The following is a 22,921-nucleotide window of genomic DNA, read 5'->3' as shown; positions in this document are numbered from 1 at the left end:
AGCTTCCCCTCATTTGTACAAACAGAATAAATAGTGTGGCTTTTAAGTATCTTTGACCCATATCCTTCCTTTTCTCGAAAAGAGGAAGCTGACTACAAAACAACGGTATGCACTGAGACCTAGCCAAAGCTGATTAATCAGCAATTCCTTTTGAACATATGTTGACAGGAAATGTGAGGCCCTGCCTGAATTCCTGTTATGATAATTCACTGAAATTACATAAGAAAACATGGATGTGACCAAAACAGAGCATGGAGGCAGTGAAATAAATCCAGAGACCTTTCTCTTTAAGGAAAAATAGTTTACAAAAAGAACTTTTAGGAGTAAAAGACCTCTGCACAGTTATTAACTGTCTGAATTTGGACAGATCCCCAAATTTACCTAAGCTTTAGTTTAATAATGCCTAGCAGTCAAATAAAATCATTGCTCTGGCTATCAGACAGAAATATCGTGAATTCAAAGAGATAATGCATAAGAAACTGCTCTGGGAAGCTATACTGATAAAAGTTATCAGTTTGCTTAGATACTCAACATCAATTCTCTGTTACTCTAGGGAAAGTAAACTCCATAATACAGAAATTATGGCGTGTGTGTGTGTATGCGCGCGCGCGTGTGTATGTATACACACAAACACATATCATAGAATCATGGTCTCTGTGGGATTAGTGCACTGAATACAAGAATATGAATAGCAGCATTCTTTTGCCCGGGATCATCCAGCCTTCTCATCTTGTCTACTAAAGAATTCGTGTATCTTGGCATCTTGAGGATTATGGCATGTGTTTCTGTGATTGACTGAGTTAAGGCAGACTGAAAAGTTCTGGGAACATGAATGCACAGTAGTTGAGAGTAGTTGGTACTATTATTGTTTGACTAATGACAGTAACTCTCAGTAGAGGTACACTCACCTGGAAGAGAGGGTCTGGAAACAAGATTATTTTGATCAATTTATGTAGCACTGAGTAAGACACAGATCTCATTTACCTCAAGAGAGAGGAATACTAGCAAAATATATAAATAAAAGCAAGCCAGTTGGGATGCAAACAATAAAAAAATGCTTCAAAACACACTTCTAATTAAGAGCCACACGATATTCTAATTTATTTCAATAGATCTATTGTTACGACCAAGCTAGAGCATTATGTTATATTAATTATATTTAAACATATCTTACATACATGTTCACAGATGAGAGTAAATTGTCATTAGTAGTATATCTGTATTATAACATTCATACATGGAACCGCATTAAAGTCAGAGTAGCTGCTGTCGGACTGACCACCTTCTGCACTTAAATTGCGGTACCTAATGAAAGCATCATGACTCCATCTGGCCACATATGTCCAGGCTATTATCTGTCCTCAGCTGTGGCTGCCCCCGCCACTTTTTCTCCCATCATATCTTCAGCTCAACTGAAGTTTTTTGGAAAAGAGGCCAGCGGCCGTGTAGGAAGAGAGAGTCTTCAAATTATAATCTATGACTTCAGCTGAAAAATGAAGTCCTAATCCTAATTCCAGAGTAAATTGGCCTGAATCTTACTCAAACAAACTCAGATATATCCAAAGATATATCATATATATTGGCTTAAGACTTAAGTTTATTAGCTGTATTTAAACATTTATATAGAATGAGTTCATATATAGAAATAATAGTATAATGGAAGAAAATTATACCAACATCAGCCTATTGGGCCGATAAGACTGCAACTTTTAAAAAAATTAAAATACATTTAATAGACACATTCTAATTATGCTGCACAATTTATTTATTTATTTATTTATGCTATACATTTTAAGAGTTAGAAAGTTAAAGGACTTTGTTAGCCTTTTCTTGGAGGACTTCACAGAAAATTCATAATCTGTTTCCTGACAAAGAATTAACATAACTGATTTCAAATTGAGTATTCAGCCATTAACGATGTATAATAAATGGCAGTCATACTTATTTAAAATCAAATAAAAAACAACACCCTTTTGTTTTAAAAATAATAACACTCTAATCTGAACTATACTTTGCTTCAATTTGTTCCAAAAGGAGAATCAAATTTTATAAAACAGATTTTTATTACAATATTATGTTTTTCCCCAAAGGAGTTAGGAATCAGAATAGAGATAGAGACAGAGCTAAGGATAGGGATAGGGAGGGGAGGGGGACAAGGTCAAGAACAGAAATAGAGACAGAGAAGGAAGTTACTTTCACCTAGTACTTTTGTGTAGACCATGGGAGGGGGTGAGGGGGACAAAGTTAAATAAGTTAAATTTTAAGAACAAAATCAGAAGTTACAAAGCAGAATCTCTTACCCTGAAAAACTCTTTAGTGGAGCCAGAGTCTAATGTTCCATAAGCAATTTCTGTTTGCTTAGAAAGATCCTCAGCACTTTCGATGGGAGACACCATCCTCTCTACAGTCAGGAAGGCAGCTAAGTTAGCCGTGTAGGAGGAGATTATGATCAGGGTAAAGAACCACCACACACCTCCAACAATGCGCCCAGAGAGGGATCTAATAACAAGTATGAAATGGATTTGTAAAGTGACACGAATGACCCAATAAAAAAACAAGTTAGCAGTATTACGCAAATATTGACTTATAGGGGAATATTTAACTTTATACTTTTCGATATATCTGCTACTGAATGAAACTAGAAGTTATTAAACATTCTGGGTAAGGGGTACAGATTAGCTAGATTTGATGAGATACCCAGAGGTCAAAACTTCAGGTTCCTGAGATTCTTTCATAGTTATAATGCCCAAATCATTAATGGTATGAAATCTTTGTAACAAAGCAATTTCAAAAAACATGTAAATAATCCATCCAATGCTCATTCTACTTTATCCACTCATGGCTTATAAGCAAACATGAAGAAGAAAAATTAAAATTACCGACAATCCTCAAAACAATGTTAACACACAAATCCAAATATTAAACTAAAAGAGTATGCACCATAGATGTAGCTTTAAATACTGTAAACATCCCCTGTTTTAAAAAATTCAGCCAGTGAATTTCCAAAGCTCTCAAAAGAGGTTCAATATTTCATTAGCTTTTGTGTGTGTACGTTTTAGATACTGTACAAGATAGAAGATGGAAAAGAATGACACTACAAACGAAGGTATGACACAAAATATAATTCTTAATCAAAATCTGATGCTTCATGATATGGATGCTATCTCCCTGTTCCTTTGTTCCTCCTGCTTAAGAAAAAAAGAAAACTCAAGGAAAACAAATTAGACATTTAAAATTTTGCCAACATAGAAATTCTTAGTTTGAAATATAATAAGAAAATAATATTTCTGTGATCATGAATTCTTACATAAAATACTTTTTAGAAGCTTAATAGATTTATAATAATTTACATTAAACCCTAGGTTGATATATATAGATATGTAGATACAAATATATTGTATTATTTTAAAAGATTTGGTGGGATTCTGCACATAAAGGCATTAGAGTAATATTGACAAATATAATAACTATTAATAACTCTGCTATGCTTAAAAATTTGGCTGGTTATAGTGAAGACCTATTTCTAAAAATTTAAATTATAAAAATTGGGCAATTTATGGCCCAACCTCAAATTCCTCACAGTTAACAATTAAAAACACATCTTTTGATAAATCACAAATACTACATCAAATTACTTGGTAATATCTATAGAATAAATTAGTCAAGTAAAGATTTTTTAGATAAAAAGCATCTGTTGCTGAAATAGAGAGCAGGCAATGAAAAACAAAAAAATATAATTAAGAGCCCTTATGAAAAACATAAGAATATAATTAAGAAGAACAAAGAATTAAATAAATATGATAGGATGAAAAAGTTAAACACTTCTCACTCGTATTTGGAAAAGGATATTAAATACATTTTAAAATTAGGCAACCCCTTATGCAGACGCAGCTACTCAAAATATTCACTATTCCACAACAATGGAGGATATAATTATATCACATGTACCCTGTATTTAAGAGGGCAGGTCAGTACCTGACTGCTCAAATCACTTAAAACAAAACTGATTATGTGGTAATTGCTTTTGACACTATACATTGCATGTTAACTTGCAATATATTTGAGAATCATATTTATAAGTCCTTTGTAGGTATAAAATAGACACAAGATAAAGAGATAAATTGTTCTCTATATTCTAGTGCTTAAATCAGATTTAAAGGGATTAAGTATGCCAATTTATTTAAAGTGTACAAGATATCTCCAGAAAATTATTGGACTTCCATATTATTCAAAATAAAATTTTCAAGCAATTATTATTTACTAAATAATGTTTTCAAAGGATCAATTAATGTTTTTGAAGAGTTCCTGAGAAATTTCATGCAGAGGGGCAAATTCAATCTTATGTTTTATGGTGATAGACAAAAACAGTTTTTCTAATTAGGAAAAAAAATTTTCACCTCTCAGCATCTGTACTAATGGAACAAATAAGTGCACGTATTCTAACAATTCTTTTTATTCTCTATTAAATTATTTTAAAAAGTCATTTTAAATTAAAATAGTTTAATTCATTTGAATTATTTAGGGACATTGTGGAACAAAACCAGAAGCAAGCAGGAGAATAAAAGTCAACTTTAGAGCACTTTGTTCTCATAATTTTTGTGGTTCTACTCTTCAGGAAATTATAATAGCATATTCTAAACATAATTTTAAGCAAGTGACCAATTCAGTTCAATCAATAATTCTACATTAAAATTTAAATGCCGTATTAATATTAATAATGTAGTTCCATATCATATTTTACAAAGAAATGATAAATATCTTTTAAAGTATTTAAAGAGCATCTCTAGAGTGATCTCTGAATTTCATATATTAGTATTATTATTATTACTATTATTATTTTAGATACTAACTGCTCTATTCTTTTCTAAATTGGAGTATGTAACCATGATTGCATTTTAAGTAAAGATCGTTTGGTTCATTTAAAAAAATCATTAAATTTGCCTATATTATATAGAATGTTAAATTTTTAAATGTACATATAGCATAAAATAAAAGTTATATGCCTAAACTTTTTAATAAACGGAATTTTGCCCATATATATTCTGTGGCAAAAGTGTCAACAAATAAAATGGAAAAAATACATTATCTAAAATCTGTCTTACTAGAAAATAAAAATTACTGCATATGAAATGATAGTGAAATCAAAAGCACAGGGAATAGATCATATTTAGGCTTGTTAAAAATTATAAGTTGTGTATACATCATGGTAGACCCTGGGATAACACAAGTTGTTAAATATGCCCTGTATATAAATATGTTCCAGCCTCTGTATATAAATGTTTTCTGCTCCTTGAAGAGCACTGGACACCAAAACTACCTTCAGAGCCATGATGCATGAGGAGCAAGGCAAACAAAACTGAGAGTCCATCTATGGGAATCCAGGTCAATATATCCTACTCCATAATGAACCCCCATTCACTTTTACCTACCTACTCAAAAGGCAGGGCATAATTTATGTCACCCTAAGATAAATGCCTTATGTCTCAGGACTAGGGTAGCCTTCTTATCATAGATGAAAAATTTCATTATTATTTATGGACCAGAATGTTCTCTGAAATCCCAATTTGGTTAGTATTTTTCTTCCTTATTATTAGAAACTTCTCTTTATGTCTTTAATTTAAATCAGATAAACTAAATATAGAGGTAAAACTATGAGTTTTACATATTGCGTCAGAGGTCATCAGAATGACATATATATAAATAAATAAATATATAAATATCATTGGCATATTTCTAATTCAGAGTATTCCCAAAGAAAAACCATAGGAAATATGATTGAATTAAGATCGTTTAGATCTATGTAATTCATAAAAATTTGCCCTAATATCAGAAAAATAAACAGTTGATAATTTCTGGATACATGATGTATTTTCTTTATATCTAGAAAATACAATAAAGATTGCAAAAAATACAAATTTTTGAGCTTTCATATAGCTTTTTCTTGAATTAATCAGTTATTGTCCTTAGAAGTGCCAATAATATTAACAATATAATGAAATAGTATTAGAAAAGTTACCTCTTCTCTAGTTATTAAAATATCCTATAGAATCAAAGGAGGGTAGAACAAAGGGAATGTGTTTTTTTATATATTCATCATATTTAGGTGTTCTAGTATAGGAATTAACATGTTATAATGAGTAGAGGCCATATTAGTTTATTTCATAATTTGTGTATTATCAGTCTGTATGGCACAAACTTTTATAATGAATCAGCAATTATTATTATCCAACCATGTATTCCTAGATATTTGTAAAATGTTATCTAATGTCCTTTTAATCCAGCAACCTAATCTTAAAAAAAAAGAAAAAAAGCAGATTTTACATTCTCTTTCACACCATTTCCATGAGCTGATGATGGGGAAAAAAGAGATGGGATGTGCGCCAATGAAGTTTTGTAAACAAGCTGTTGCTTTTGTAGTTAGTAATATTGCCCATTTTCCCATATACAGGTCTGTGGGTCAACACAGATGACTGTAAAATGAGAATATGCAGCAAAAACACGGTACCCCTCCAAGAAGGCATGGAATGATAGGAACCTTATGCATTTTATAGCCTCTCCATGGTGTGTATGATTTCACCAGGGAAATATAAGGTCAACATTCAGAGAACATTGCTCAAATATCTCACAGGCTCATGCCGATTTGAAGTATCTGTCCTTATGAGTCTTAACCTTGGACAGGTAGTCGGCAGCTGCTTAATTCTTTACGGTGAATTCATAAACACCATGAATGTCCACTTGAGACCTAAAATGCACAAAGTTGAAGCAGGTGAGTAACCAACCTTGGTGAAATATCGCATCCTTGCTGCATAAAGGCACCCAAGGAAAACCAGAGACTATTAAAAATCCCAAATTCATTAGTTGATTCACTACTTTGTGTTTCTCTTCCATCTTCAAACTCCTCAGTGTGCCACTCGTAGGGGCTAAATCTGCTGACCAGGAATAAAACTACACTGACCCCAATGTAGGCAAAAACAATGCACATCCAGATCTCATAGGCTAAAGGATCAAGAAATGAAAAGACTCCCGGTTTGGACTTCTGAGGCTTCTTGATCATGATCGATATCCCGAGGCTCATAAAGGGCTTTGAGAAGTCAATCACCTCTTCTCTCACAAGGGTAATAGTTAATGGAGCAATTGCAATATCAGCTTTCTGTAAGGGAAATAAAGGAAAGTAATAGTACTTGGAGTCATGGTCAGAAAGGAATCATAATTACATTATCGGATCAAAAGGGGAGGAAAGGAAATCAAGGAAATGGCAATAGTATTTCCCTGGTAGAGTCTCAGTACAACAACAACAAATACAATTCGTTCCCCCAAATCCCTCCTTTTTATAAATAGTCCACCCATGGCTTGCTTATGACAATTCTATCTTTTCACTGCATCTATGCCTTTGCAACCTTTGAGCACTGCACATGGCCCAGATGCTTCAGGACAGATGAAATGCCTGTCTCATTCTTAATCTTCACATGTTCACAGGAAATATAAGATAGTATTCCTAGGGTAATGTGGAAAACCAACAACCTCAGACGTAGGTACTTTTCAGGAAGGGGAGGCATTCTGTCAATAACAGTTCGAATTAAATGATTTTCTATGAGAGCTATACTTACCCCATATACAAGTTCTCCAACCATCCCATTCCAAATTTTCGTGTCTGCATCCCTGGCCCCATACTTGCCGTCCCCAACAATTGTCAACTTGTACTTGAATCCACAATGTTTGGCAATTTCTGCAGCCAAGTCAACACAGTAGCCCTCATAGCGCTCATTGCCTTCAAGCATTTCATGATTTTTCTTCATCATAACATATGGAGATTCCTATATGAAAAGACAATGCTTTGGTTGATAAAAAGTTATGTTAATTATTTACTCTCATTGAATCAAACCTTCTAGTTTAATAATTACCTGTTAGATAGAGCCATTGTAGAATATAAATGGTAGAGAATATTTAGAGGAAAATATTAAGCATAATCCTTCCAAAAAAGGTCCTCAAATGTCTATCATTATATTTCACTTACATAGCTTGTACTTAGCCAGGCCAAAGTAAGCAAGAGACTCAAAAGCACAAACTGTTGACATATCCCTTGTCATGTTTGTAATTCCTAGGGCTTAGAGAGGAAGAATGCTCTTCAACTTCTATTTTACTCAACTCTGGATCTACCATGCTCTTCTAGGTTAAGGCTATGCTGACCCCAAGAACCACTATTTACCCCAAATCATGTGTCTTTGTTGCTTCAAGGATAAGGTTCATGTGGAAATCATGTTATTAGCCTGCAGTACGCAGACTGAAAGGATCATTGCCATGGTGATGTTCTGATTCTACCCTGTCAGACTTCAGGTCTCACTTCATCTATGAGATATAATATCCTAAAATGATACTACAAGGATAGCTACAGCATAGCCTCACTCTGTAGTAGGTACTTTTCAGGAAGGGGAGGCATTCTGTCAATAACAGTTCGAATTAAATGATTTTCTATGAGAGCTATACTTACCCCATATACAAGTTCTCCAACCATCCCATTCCAAATTTTCGTGTCTGCATCCCTGGCCCCATACTTGCCGTCCCCAACAATTGTCAACTTGTACTTGAATCCACAATGTTTGGCAATTTCTGCAGCCAAGTCAACACAGTAGCCCTCATAGCGCTCATTGCCTTCAAGCATTTCATGATTTTTCTTCATCATAACATATGGAGATTCCTATATGAAAAGACAATGCTTTGGTTGATAAAAAGTTATGTTAATTATTTACTCTCATTGAATCAAACCTTCTAGTTTAATAATTACCTGTTAGATAGAGCCATTGTAGAATATAAATGGTAGAGAATATTTAGAGGAAAATATTAAGCATAATCCTTCCAAAAAAGGTCCTCAAATGTCTATCATTATATTTCACTTACATAGCTTGTACTTAGCCAGGCCAAAGTAAGCAAGAGACTCAAAAGCACAAACTGTTGACATATCCCTTGTCATGTTTGTAATTCCTAGGGCTTAGAGAGGAAGAATGCTCTTCAACTTCTGTTTTACTCAACTCTGGATCTACCATGCTCTTCTAGGTTAAGGCTATGCTGACCCCAAGAACCACTATTTACCCCAAATCTTGCGTCATTGTTGCTTCAAGGATAAGGTTCATGTGGAAATCATGTTATTGGCCTGCAGTACACAGACTGAAAGGATCATTGCGTCATTGTTGCTTCAAGGATAAGGTTCATGTGGAAATCATGTTATTGGCCTGCAGTACACAGACTGAAAGGATCATTGCCATGGTGATGTTCTGATTCTACCCTGTCAGACTTCAGGTCTCACTTCATCTATGAGATATAATATCCTAAAATGATACTACAAGGATAGCTACAGCATAGCCTCACCCTGTAAACATAAGAGAGAAGAAACATAAAAAATGATTCAACACAATCTAATACTCTCCACTGAAAAGTGACATCAAGGATATTTGGGGTCTGACTGAGATAATTCCTCTCAATGACATGATTAAGGCAAAAATCCTCAAATATCTAGCTTATATTTATTGAGATATTTTTAAATGCCAACCAATATTTTTATACAAATCCTTATTAGCCCATCAATATTTTCTTGTCAATACTGTTAGAATAATAAATCCCACAAATTACTACACCACTTCTTACCAAAATAAAGTAAAAATATTGTTTTGTCACAGAATTTTGTACTGTTAGTAAACCCCATTTCCTCCACTTCATTTTTTTCAATAGGTTGTCATGTTCTACGTCTACCTTCCATCTATCCAAAGCCTAGATGTTCAAGATCCAGTACATTTTTATCTCATTCACTCAATACACATTTATTTAGCTACGTGCTAACTACTATGTTGAGACTTGGAGTTAAAAAGAAGGGAGATCATATTTGCTTTTAAGGAGTTCATCTTTTAGTGTGAAGAAAGAAAAATTGGCAACATTATTAAAACATAACAAATGTAGAGATAGAATGTACCCAGAATTGTATGGGAATGGAAAGGTGAAGCACCTGAGAAAATACAAAGTATGCGCTTTAAGACTTTCCCCAGCCGTTCACCTGTGCACCAGGTTATGAATTATCTGTCAAGCTAACCTTCAGTTTTGAAGAGGTAGGGAATATTTTTGAAAGCTTTAGCTAGCGCTCTCGTTAGTCCTTCTGACAGAGTAAATATGCAACAAATGATTAAAACATTGCAAAAGCTACCCTGTAATAGTTACTGTCTTAAATATAAACAGCAATTCTAGCTGGCAGATAGTGTTCAAAAGAAAAAATAAAGCAAAACATAGGCCTATGTCTCTAATTACCAAGATTGTAGTGACAACGACAGTCTTGTTCTCAAGCCCAGAGGTATCATTTCCAGAAGGGAGCTCAGTAAGGGTTACGACCATTTTGTCCACTTCGCTCCAGTATCCAATCTGAAAAAAGTTACAGAAGGTACAGAAGGTAGGCACATGGATAAAGACCTTTCTATTAGCTAAGCATTTAATTATTTTCAAACCCATGTCCGAATCTAAAATTATACCTATATTAACTATGCTTCTTCTAAACGGAGATGTGTCTTTGATAAAGTAAATCTAATAATAGGAATAGAACAGGACTGTAAAGACAAACAAAAACAATCCTTAAAAACAGCTTATCTCTTCATGTTCATATTCTCCAAAAATCATTTGTTTGGGAGTGGTCATATAAATAAAGTCCAAACAATGGCCTTTTAGCCATAATAGTTGAAAGACATAATTGAACAGTTATAGGCATCTTTACACCAACTATGCTTTGTCTTCTGAACCATAAACTTTAAGTGATAGTTCTTTTTCTTCACATTAAACTCTTTTTTTCTACTTTGGTCTAAAAAAAAAAACGTAGGACAGTTCTATTTACAGTTATTTAAAATTAAGTTTCAGTGTTACCAGAAATGAATATACTTGATCTACAAAAACATACTAAAAAATATGTCTGTTTCTGCAAGTTGTTAAATTCTATGTGAATGCCTATCTCCAGGACTCTTTGGAAGATGACATGATAGATTAGCTAACTCACCTCCTCACACAGAGAGAACTGCCTTTAAATCACTAATGACTTACCTTCCGGGGCCCATTAGTTTTGAGCTCCATGATGTTAATTGTATAGTTTATTCTTTTTCCATTCTGGTCAAACTTTATATTTCCTGAGAGACCTTCAACCTGAACCTAATTTGGAAATGGGAAAAAAGCACAGTTATAAATTTACTTCAATCAAAGATACAAACCGTATGGGTTATTCTCACGAGACTCAAGTCAAGAAAACTACATTTTTAATCTTTCTGTTCACTATTTAGCCTACCTTTGTGTAGTTAGGAAATGTTATTCCCTCTATATTAAACATAAAACAAGATGACTAATTCAGCAGAAAAAAAAAATAGTAGCATTATTAAGTCACATTAACACTTATGTCCAGTGACTGACCTGTTTGAGGGCCCTTTCTATTTCTACACCTTGTCCCCAGGGGACTGCTGGGTTTGCCAGACAGTCTCCCGCATTCCCCCTTCGGGAGATTTCAATTCTCTGCTTCCGTAGGTTGCGGAAAGCTTCAGTCATCACTTGAACGGCATCATAGGTCAGAGCAGAAGTATACTGAAAAGTATCACACATATTTCATGAGAATGGGAAAAAAATGCAGAGACAGTACACACTGGCCATCAAGACCAAAGTTGCCCACCAACAGTACCATATCAAGTCCAAAATTTAGATACAATTTCTTCATCTAGAAACCTAAGAGTCTAAGAGAAGTAGTATGGAATATTAGGACTATGGAAGGGGATTTTGACTCTCAACATTTTCTATATTAATATCTCAGCTATTTCAGGTGACACCTTTCATAATAATTTTGTCAATGTTTTTTTTTCCTAGGCAGTTTCTCATTAGAGCATCATTTTATAGCCTGATCTGATGATACAAGAAATTATCAAATTAATAAATATTTCTCCACTGTCTTATGAGGAACTCATTTGGCAATAAGGAAAGACTACTGATTAGTTTCAAGATCCTTAGTCTCTAATCAACCCTAGTGATACTCATCTAGATCTGTAATGGCCTTTCGAGTATTTATTTGTTTTTAACTTCCCCTAGCTGATTATGGTTATGACTATTTTAACTTCCCATTAATCAAACAGAAGAAGAACCAAACTTCATAATTTCTCTGCCCCTTCATGTTTCAACAGTCTAACATTGGTTCCAAACTTGTGGTATTTAGAGCCCAGCAGGACAGCAGGATTGTTACAGGAGCTAGGAACCAAGCAGGGAAACGAAACAAAACAAAACAAAACTGCATTTGTACTAAGCATTGTCAGTGGCTGGATATGTATTATTATGTGCATGTATATATACCGCTGTCTATCAAATGTATGATGCTGTTGGTTATTATAAATCACATTTTAACATAAACACTTTAATAAATGCTGAGGAAATTTCTGTTCCTGAATATTTTTCAGTCTGTAGATAGCAAGTTTAATGAAGCTGGGGAAAAAATGCAGTATCATACTGATTTTGTGACACTCTGAAAATCTTAACCACGAATCCAAAATGGTCACTCAACATCTTCAAGTAATCCTTGTTTCTTTAGTGAATTAGTTCTTCCAATCTGAGAAATTTTTATTTTATACCTTTTATCTTCCTTAATTCACACACTTCCACAGTCTTCGTATTCTCTGAATTCCTCCCCATTATCTTGCCTTATATGCCATTGAGAAAGTAGAAGTCATCAGACAGAATCCCCTTATCTTTCAACCATAACACTACCAAACTCTACATCCTCTCTCTCTGTTTCCTTCCTGACATGACAGTACATGAGGTGGCCATACTCCTACCTTAGGAGAGCCACTACAATGGTGCAGTCATCCACGACCTCTGATCTTTTTAAGAACATTTTTTCTGCAGTTACACCCTCAATATCCCACATCCACATCCGCCTTTTTCCTCCCTACTGTATCTTCTACTGGCAAGTCAACTTCTCTAATAGCTACTACCACAAATAAAGAGATAGACAGATGACAGACAGACAGGTAGACAGACAGACAGACAGATGATAGATAGATAGGGATAATATCTGCTTCTTAGATCTGTATCTCCTTCCAATTTCTATCCTCTTTCCTTCATTAAAAATAAATAAATAAATTGTTCAGAGGAGTTTTCTAAATTTGCCTTTCCCCATCAATCCTCCTTGTTCCAAGTGACCTAATTCAGTCCATGGCTTTAAGTTGCAGCTATATGCTCAAATACCACTTCTTCTGGGATGCCCTTCCTGTTCAGCCCACTCCCAGTCACTGTCCTTCACATAATCTCGTTTATACTCTTCACAGTCTCTACCAGTATCCGAGTGTCTTTTTCATGTATTATTTATTTATCTATTTCATCTCTCCTCTCTACTAGAATATTTACTCTTGGGAAGGAGAAAACTTGTCTGATTTGTCTGTTACCACTGAATTCTCAGACTTGAGGGCAGGGCTGGGCACATTGAAGGGACTTAATAGGAAGGAAGAAAAGAAGGAAGAAAGAAGGGAAGGAAAAAGGAAGGGAGAGAGGGAGGGATCAGAGATCTTGAAGTGGACCCTGTCCTAATGGGACTCACATTCTCTCCCAGTCCAGTGAAAAGATATATAAACAGATAATTACAATGTACCCATTATAGTGTTATGAATTGGTCCAATGGTAGATAGTTGCCTGTCTTGTTTCTTTTTTAATATGCAGTCCTATCCTAAGAAAATATTCTCAAATATAGGAAATTTTCATACAAGGACATTAATTTCAGTACTATTTATAATAAGCAAAAATTAGAAACAACCTAAATTTTTGACAGTAATGTTAAAAAAACCTGTGCCGCCTTCTTTGAGAAAGTATTATGCAGCAATTAAAAAGTAATACTAATAAAAGTATGTAACAACATTAATAATGCTAATTATAAAATAAGTGAAATAATTAATTTTTTTTCCCAAAAATGAGAATAACTTAAAAAATGGTGATATCCCTTCAACAAAGAAGGGAAAGAAAATAAAATGGTTGTAATAATAGGGAGGAAACATACATGATTATATTTCTTTTTCAAGTATTCTATAATACCCACGCACCATTTAATAAAAACTGTATTATATCAAAAACATTGTATCTACTTAAAAAAAAAGACTTTTTGGAAAAAATAAGAGATATCATATCAGGATTTATCTGCCTCACTTAAATGTTCCTTTCTATTCTCTTAGTGGAAAAAAAAAAACATAGATTAACTTGCTTTCTTATATAGCAATTAGTTCATTGACAGTGTAATTCTTATAATAATCTAGGTCACTGAATAGGAAACAACCTAAAATGAATAAATTGGATATTTTTAAAAAGTATTACAATTTGTATTAAAAAATTATGATAGTTAAAAGCCAAAATCTTCACTGAGTCAACTTGCTCATATTACTACAAGAAATCTATAAAGCTATCTGCTAAGTGTTTTAGATGTTGATGAACCACATTAAAAAATAAGATTAGGTTGAATGAACTAAAAGCATTTAATTCCATGTGGCATGTTATAATTATGATTCAGAGCAAGATCATACTAAGAAGAAAAATCAACCTTTTTAAAATGTTCAAATCTAATCAAGTCTCAAGCCTATTATCATTTTAAATTAAAAGTCACAATCATAGAAACACAATTCTGGGCCAAGAGAAAATCAACAGCCTCTGTATCCAGAGTTCCACTTTGTTTATGTTCTGCATATGTGGCTCATTTCTTTTTCTAAACAAATATGTTCACATTTTGATTGGATAGTTAAATATTTCAGTTTTATCCTACCATTCACTAAACTAGATGTAAATTAATTTGAAGAGAACATGATGGCACCATAACTATCTCCTTCTTTGAAAACAAATGCATCATCGCTGCCCTGATGTTTATGTTCTGTGAAATCCCTCAGCTGAGTTGAAAATTTATATTTCAGTGGGGGGTCATTATGTTCTGCAGTATTGTATCACAATCACATCATATCCATACTTTAAGAAGAAATCTGGGAAAATGTTTTTATGGTCCATTTTTCAAACATGCTCTTTATTCCGTTCTAAATGTATGCTTATCGAGATTACTTTTTTTGAAAATGAAATGAAATATATATTGTAAAGATGTTTTTATGCCCAATATTCATCAGACATTGTTCAAGAATATATTACCATAATTATTCTTAAATACCAGAAAACATTATTCTGACAGCCAAAAAAAGAGGGGATAAAAACAACTTCAATGTACATTTAGAATTTATTTAATGGATGTACATAGGCTAAAATATAAAATTTTATGGGTCATCGTAATGATAGCACCTATTGCTAAACATATATTACCTACACCATGCTAAAATAGAAAAGTATTAGACTCTAAGTATTATGAAAGTCTTATAAAATTTCCTATGAATGGCTACTTTCCAAATTTTCTTTCACAGTTGAAATTGAATTGAGTAGTTGAGAAAGCATGGCATATAGCATCAAAAGACAGGCTCAGGGGATCGTTTCATAAACTATATAAATGTCTAACCAATGTACTGCATACTTCAAACTAATAAAAAAGAAAAGCTGGAAAAAAAAAAAAGAGCTCAAGACCTGATTTTACCATTTACTGCTTGGTTGCCTTGGGCAGCTTAACTAAAGTATCAGTGCACAAGATCTCTTATCAATGAAATATATAGAGCAATGTCTCTTCTATTTTGTAGTGATGTTGGAAAGGAAGGGAGGAAAAAAAAAAAAAGAATTCGTGTTGTCCTACTTCTCTCTATGCCAAACCTGAGCTGAATAGTTCCCTATTAAGCCTTTTTAAAAAAATCCTATGCAACAAATATTTTTATTCTAATTTCATAAGTGAAGATTGCAAGTTATCAATTTATGTTTTTCCCAGAGTCACGAAACTATGATAAAGGTGGAATTTGAGTACAGATCTAGGTGTTTCTGGGGTAATGAGGATGACCAACCATCCAGGTTAGCATGGGGCTGTCATAGTTTTGAAAGAAATAGTCCCAGGAAACTTCTCAGTCCCAGGCACATTGGGATGATTAGTCCCCTTGTGTGGCAAATACCACATCAAATGAGTAGAGTTAGAGGAAATGAGAAGCTGGGTGAGTTGTAAACTATGCTAGAAATGAAAGTTATTGACCAGCATTTTATATTCTTTTTTCATCTGATTACCATCTTTATGTAAAACCAGCTTGTTTTCACAATGTTTTGAAAACCATTATCTTGGTCTATAAGAGTCTGTGATCCAATAAGTTCAGAAAATGTTTCTGAACTTAGTATATTAAAGGCCCTGAGACACCTTGCAGTAACATTCCAGTTTAACTTTGTTTGATCAGCATTGCCCAAACTAATTACCATTTTTAAGATTTCCTTAATGGCAATTTCTTTCCATAAAAATAATGTTCCATGTAACAGTTTTATGGACTGATAAATTTTACATAATCATTTTAATAATAGCATCAATTTTTTAGTTAAAAATATTACATGCTGAATGATATTTCTCTAGAGAATCTTACACAATATAACTCTCGGTTTCTTCATTTTATAAAATTGTCAACCTGGTCAAAGACGATGAACTCTAGGAAAAACAAATTAGCTTATAAGAAGTATTTTGGAAGTAATTTTTTTTTTTTTAAAGGATTCTTGGCAATGTCCAAGAATCAAGGTAGAGCCACAGGAAAAAGAACAGTATTAAGAAATATATTATAAAATTAAAAGTATTCACTTCTCATAATTTCAAATTTAATTGCAGTTTAAATTCTGGAAAAGAGCTATCTGTGATAAGGTCATCTTTAATTTCCTATAAAGCCCTTTGAACGTGCCCTTTGAAATGTCATAAAGTCAAAAAATCATAAAAATTCAACATTAGTGGAGCAACAGGAACTCTCATTCATTGCTGGTGGGAATGCAAAATGGTATAACCACTTTGAGAAAACATCCTCTTACCATATGATCCAGCAATCACACCGATTGATGTTTATCCAAAGGAATTGAAACCATATATCTACTCAAAATCTAGCACACAGATGTTCATAGCAGCTTTATTCATAAATGTCAAAACTGAAAAGCTACCAAGATGTGCTTTCAGTATAGATAAATAAATTGTGATGTATGCAGACAATGGTATATTTTCAGTGCAAAAAGAGATCAGCTATTGGGAGGGAGGGGGAGGGGGGGTTAGATGGGTAAAAGGAATCAAATACGTGGTGACAGAATAAAATCTAACTATGGGTGGTGAACACACAAAGCAATATATATATTTCTTACTGTTGAATGTTAACCAATGTCACCATAAAAAAAAAAAAAAGATCCATATTAAAAAAAAGGAATGAGCTGCCAAGTGAGCTACCAAGTCATGAAAAGACATGGAGGAATTTTAAATGACTATTGCTAAGTGAAAAAGCCAATCTGAAAAGGCTATATACTGTAGGATTCCAACATTCTGGAAAAGGAAAAACTATGAGAGTAAAAAAGATCAGAGGTTGCCAGGCGTTGGGAGTGGGAGGAGAGATGAATAGGCGGAGCACAGATGATTTTTAGAGCAATGAAAATACTCTGTATAAAACAATAATGATGGAAGCATGTCATTATACATTTGTCCAAACCCACAGAATGTACAACACCATGAGTGAACCATAATGCAAATTGTGGAGTTTTGATAATTATGTAGATTCATCAGTTTTAATAAATATATCATTCTGGTGAAGTTGATACTGGAAGAGGCTCTGTGTGTGGGATAGGGGTATGTGGGAAATCTCTGTATTTTCTGTTCATTTTGTTGTGGACCTAAAACTGCTCTAAAATAAATAAATAAAGCCTTAAAAAAATCCTAAGCATCTTTAATAAGCACACAAGCTAAATCATATTGCCAAGGGTGAAAAGATACTTTATTGGCAAGAAACAAAAATTAGCATCCTTTATTGTACTCTATATAAATAATAAAAATAAGTTAAAATTCACTGTGAATAAAGACTCATGTAAAAGGAATACATTAAAAACAACATTTTTTTTTTTGCCTAAATTATCCGGTTGGCTATTGACCCTGACTGAAAATCCTTCTGAAGGACCAAGACTTTTATATCCTGAAACATTAGATTCACTAAATGTTTCAAATTTTCAGATAAAATTAATCAGATTCATCAAGATAGAAAAAAGATACTCAAATCAATACATTGTCTGTTTTTGATTCATTCAGAGGTAGATAAAGACTTTCTTGGAAGCAGATCATTTATTTTGTTAGTTGCATAAATTCTCCCCCCTGCCTCACCCCTCTTCCTAGGACTGACTCTTCTAAAAAGGTGAAAGTTCCTGATTTTTTGTAACATATAAAAAGTACAACAAATAGTTTCCAGAGTAATTTAGGATTTCATTTCAGCATCTGGAGTTCAGAGATAACTACCTATAAGCCACTACAATCTTTGAGACACAGAGGAACCATTTGGCGTTTCATAGATTCAGCAAAAAATTATAAACATTAGTATACTTTTTATTGTGTGCTTAAATTAGCACTTATGTAATCATGGTAATAGTTTTGGAGAGATCTTCGGTATCACCTACAGAGGAAGAAATATGGAAATGAGCTGAAGCCAGATATTCTGCATTATAATTTTAAGTAATAGTAATGCCTTTTTAAATGGTGTAATATGTATTTAAATAGTGCAACTTTTTAAAAATTATTTTTTACAAAATATGTAATTGTGTCAATATCAGATTTTTAATTCATGGGTTTATTTCAGTCATCTCTACATTTTTTCAACCACAAAATATAAGGAACTAAACATGTCAAACCTCTAGCTTCTTGTGTGGCAAAATGCTTTAATATCAAGAGTAGGAGGCACCTATGTACCAGCTGTGATTTTGGTCAGCTAAAACATTCAAGAAGCAGGATTAATTCTATTAGGCCACCAGGGTACTATTTAATGTACAACACTAATTACTTGACTGAAAAAAATTATACTATTTTCAGACAGGCCTAATAACTCTCTTAGGATAGCAATTAAGAGAATTTGAGTCTGTGCTTTAATCGTTTCCTGAGTAAAATGAGATTCTTTTGGGAAAGCCATTATTTAAATGCCATACAGTTGTCAGTCATATATTATTGTTAAATTCAACACCAGCAGGACATGACAGAAACAAAAGTTGAACTAAGCTTTAAATTGTTGGTATGGCAAGGTAGAATACATAGTTATATCTTGCAAGTTGGGGAAGACACCCAAAACACTGAAAGTTCATCTATCTAAAGATAGAAATATTTGTAAATTATTTTTGAGATAGTGATAAATCATCTTTATAATCTGCCTCTTTTTGAAAAGAAATCTTAAGGAAGGTAAAATGCCCATTTTTAAATCTGGGTGCCGTGATGGTTCAGATCTGATCACTTCATCATTTTATATTTCATCAAGTTAAATCATACTGTCGTGGCTGAAGAAAAGGGCAGAAATTTAAACCAAATTTCATAGCAACAATAATTACCCATTTTTTTCTTTCTCAATGATTAGATATTTTCAAAGTGTTTATTTATGTTTTTCATTTTATTATGCTCCATCTCAACAAATATCTATTATGTGCAAACCACTGAATGAGATTTGAAGTCAATAAGATACAAATGATGCAGACTGCTTTTCAGATTCTTGTTTTTAATCTACAAATATCTCTCAACTGAATTTATATCAATGTTATGAATGGTTATAATTTTTGCAGTTATTATTTTAAAAATACAGAAATTAAAAGAATTGGCAAATTCAACAAATACATTTATTTTCCTCCATCCTCATGCCAAAACCACAATTCAATTATCATCTGTCGCCTATGTTGTTTGCAGTATCTTACTGAAAGCTCCCTTGCCATCGCATGTACTTCTTGCACTCACTTGTCACCAAGGCAGGCACAGTAATCTTCCTGTCTCAAAACCATGATTATCACTCTTCTGTAGTACTTCCCAACTGCTCTCAAAATGACACAAAAAATTCCTTAGGCACACGAGGTCTGTGTCCTGCATGTCTCTAAAGTATTAGTTCTGAGAATTCCCTCAAAGCACCTCTAGTCAACCTCCAGACTTATGGACATATTTTCCTTACACTTGGGACTTTATGTATCTTATTTTCTCTATGCAGAGCCATTGTCCCTTCTTTCTCCTAATTCCTACCTCTCCTTCAGGTTTTAAATTCCATATTGCTTTTTCTAAGATGGCTTTTCTTACTTCCAGAACTTGGATTAGGAGTTTATAGTAGGAGCTAGTACAGTCCCTTTGCTTTCCTCTCTTTGTTCATTCAGAAAGCCTTTATTCAATATCTTCTATGCACTAGTCCTTATTCTAGGAGCTTGGGATCCATCAGTGAACAAACAACAACAACAAAATATCCCTGCCCCGTGGCACTTACTTTCAAGCAGAAGGAGACAGACAATTAACTATGTAATGAATAGACTAATTATAAATACAGTAAACTAGGAAGTAAAAACGGGAAAAAATAGAGCCGAGAAAGGGAAACAGGACATACCCTAATAGGTAGAGAGATTGCAATTTTAAATAGAGAGCCTACTATTGGCTTCCTTGAGAAAATGGCATTTGAACAAAGACCTGGAGAGTGCAAGAGGCTTAACCATGTAAGCGTTTAAGGGGAGGATAGTTCAGAAGAGGAAATAACCAGCATAAAGACCTTAAAATAGGAAGGCACCTTTTGTGTTTATGGAACAGCAAAAAGGCCCATGTGGCTGAAGCAGAGTGAGCAGCAGGGAGAGTGCCAAGAGAGGAGGTCACATGTGACTAGGAAACAGAATGTTTAGGGCCTTATAGGCCAGTAGGATGATTGCCCTTACTTTGGGTGAAACAGAGGGCCCTCGGAGGGCTTGGAGCAGACCAGTGACAGAATCTAATTTATATTTTAAAAGGATCACAAACATGGAAGATAGAGGGGCAAGTGTGGACGCAGGGAAACTGGTTCAGGAGACCATTGCAGTGACCCTGGGAGAGTCACGATGATGGTCAGATTTAAGGTGCTCACGGAAGAGGTGGTAAGAAGTGAGGCAGAGCTGATGGGATTCCTGACAGATTGGATGTGGGATACCGGGGAAAGAGAGGAGTCAAGGGCATTTCCAAGTTTTTGGTCAAAGTAACAACTGAAAAGATGAAGCTGCCATCAACTGAGATGGAAAGCCTGTTGAAGGAATAGTTGGCAGGCACTGCACTTTGAGTCTCCTTAACTCTGTCACGCTACTGCATCGCTTTGAGTCTCTGTATACATTGCTCTTTGTCAAACACCCTCCCATGCTTTTCCTCCTGCCCAACCACATGCAAAGCCCTGCTCTGGCATCCCATCTCCAGAAAGCCTTCCTTAACATCCTTTCCCCCATACTGCCCTAATCGTATGCAGGGAGCTGGCATATTTTACATGCATTGTGCTCTATTTGCTTATTTCATGTTTGTCTCCATTAGACTTCAGATTATTAACAGTAGGACTATATAGATATATATGTATATATACACACATATATACATACATATATACACATATATACATATCCATCTATCTCTCTCTCTATATATATCCAGTTCCCAGCTCTCTAGTCCATGATTAATATGTGTCTGTTTTAGGAAGAACTCCCGCTCAAAGTCATATTCTCCCCACAGATTTTTAGTAATTGTGATCAAACTTCAAAAGCCATATAAAATGTCTCCTATTGGCACCTATGTACCCAAAGCTAAGTCGTTGTAAATGTTGTGTAATCTTCACAGCAACCTGGGAATTAACAGCCGCTACTGCATTACGGAGATGAGAACGCTGAGCCTGGGGTCAAACAGTGAATCAGAGCCCGTGTTTTTAAACGGATACACCTATGCTCCTTGCAGCACCCCACAACGAGGGGCTGCAACGATTTCTCTGAATGTTGGCAGAAGTAGCCAAAATGGAGGCGCTGTGAAGGGAAATGCTACTGTGGGAAAGAAGCAAAGAAAGGTTAGCAGGCAAGCTCTCGAAAGAGTGAAGCCTGATGCTGGATTTTGGCAAAAATGTTAAAATGCCTTGCCAGGATCTCTCACACCCTGAATTCACTTTGCATTTTCAAGCATGACACATGAACTTTAATAATGATATGACTTCCACTAGAAAAAAAATCATCTCATTTTGCTTTCATCCTTCTCACAGCAGGCAGCAGTGGGAGGCAACAAGATGACTAATAGAGTATTCAAAAAGAGCACTTTAGTTTCTTTTGAAAATGAATGCCACATGCGCTCTTCATCAGAGAACTTAAATGGCGTCATCTCTGAATGGATGCAAGCCTTCAATTCCACAGAATGGGATCGGCAGTCAGACCTCTATGGAGCACAGATGGGAATATACACTGACACTTGAAAGACGAGGTGTCTATTTGCCTGTTACATCATGGTACTCCCAGAAGCCCGTGATACTATTATAAACAGTATGAACGCTGAATCTCAATCAAGGTCACCAAACAAGAAGTCACCTAGTTTTGAGAAAAAAAATTAACTCCGAATTATTCTTTAACACTCTGTGGGCTGCTCTCCTGAATTTGACTGAAAATTAAGGATCCATTTACACATCTAAAAGTAGAAAACTTCAAAGCTTAAAATCCTTACCTAGAAAGTCTCGTAATGAGACAAAAATTTGAAGCCAAACATCTATTTCTATATTTTTTTCTGTAATGTGTAGAAAAACAAAACAACACAAAGCCTCTCTATGATGTCTAAACATAACCATGAAGGCAACTGAAATAAGACTGTCCTTGACTGATTCGTACAGAATCTGCTTTATAATATACAAATAAACAAACAAAATCACTGTACATCTAAAAATGTTTTGCAACTTTTGCTCTTAATTTTCATAAGTTTGGTTTTATAAAGAATGAACATCAACTCATCCCACTCACTCCTTGATCTACTCTTTAGCAGGTTTTACTTTTATCTCTGCTC

General features: G+C 34.2%; 1 protein-coding gene across 4 annotated transcripts in view; it reads right to left on the bottom strand.

Moving 5' to 3' along the window:
• Positions 1–22,921, bottom strand: part of GRIA2 (glutamate ionotropic receptor AMPA type subunit 2) — a 122,159-nt gene that overhangs the window by 19,551 nt on the left and 79,687 nt on the right. For all 4 annotated transcript variants that reach the window (XM_006916997.1, XM_006916996.1, XM_006916995.1 and 1 more), the window contains exons 7-12: positions 11,428–11,595; positions 11,068–11,172; positions 10,291–10,401; positions 8,489–8,695; positions 6,780–7,150; positions 2,301–2,499 (exon numbers count right to left, since the gene is read on the bottom strand). In XM_006916997.1, coding sequence (XP_006917059.1) covers positions 2,301–2,499; positions 6,780–7,150; positions 8,489–8,695; positions 10,291–10,401; positions 11,068–11,172; positions 11,428–11,595 — 1,161 coding nt within the window. The remainder of the gene's footprint in view (positions 1–2,300; positions 2,500–6,779; positions 7,151–8,488; positions 8,696–10,290; positions 10,402–11,067; positions 11,173–11,427; positions 11,596–22,921) is intronic.

The sequence above is a fragment of the Pteropus alecto genome, unplaced genomic scaffold, assembly GCF_000325575.1.
Source record: "Pteropus alecto unplaced genomic scaffold, ASM32557v1 scaffold166, whole genome shotgun sequence".
In the NCBI taxonomy this organism is placed as follows: domain Eukaryota; kingdom Metazoa; phylum Chordata; class Mammalia; order Chiroptera; family Pteropodidae; genus Pteropus; species Pteropus alecto.
The sequence above is the reverse complement of the archived record's forward strand: the minus strand, read 5'-3'. Positions and strand labels throughout refer to the sequence as shown.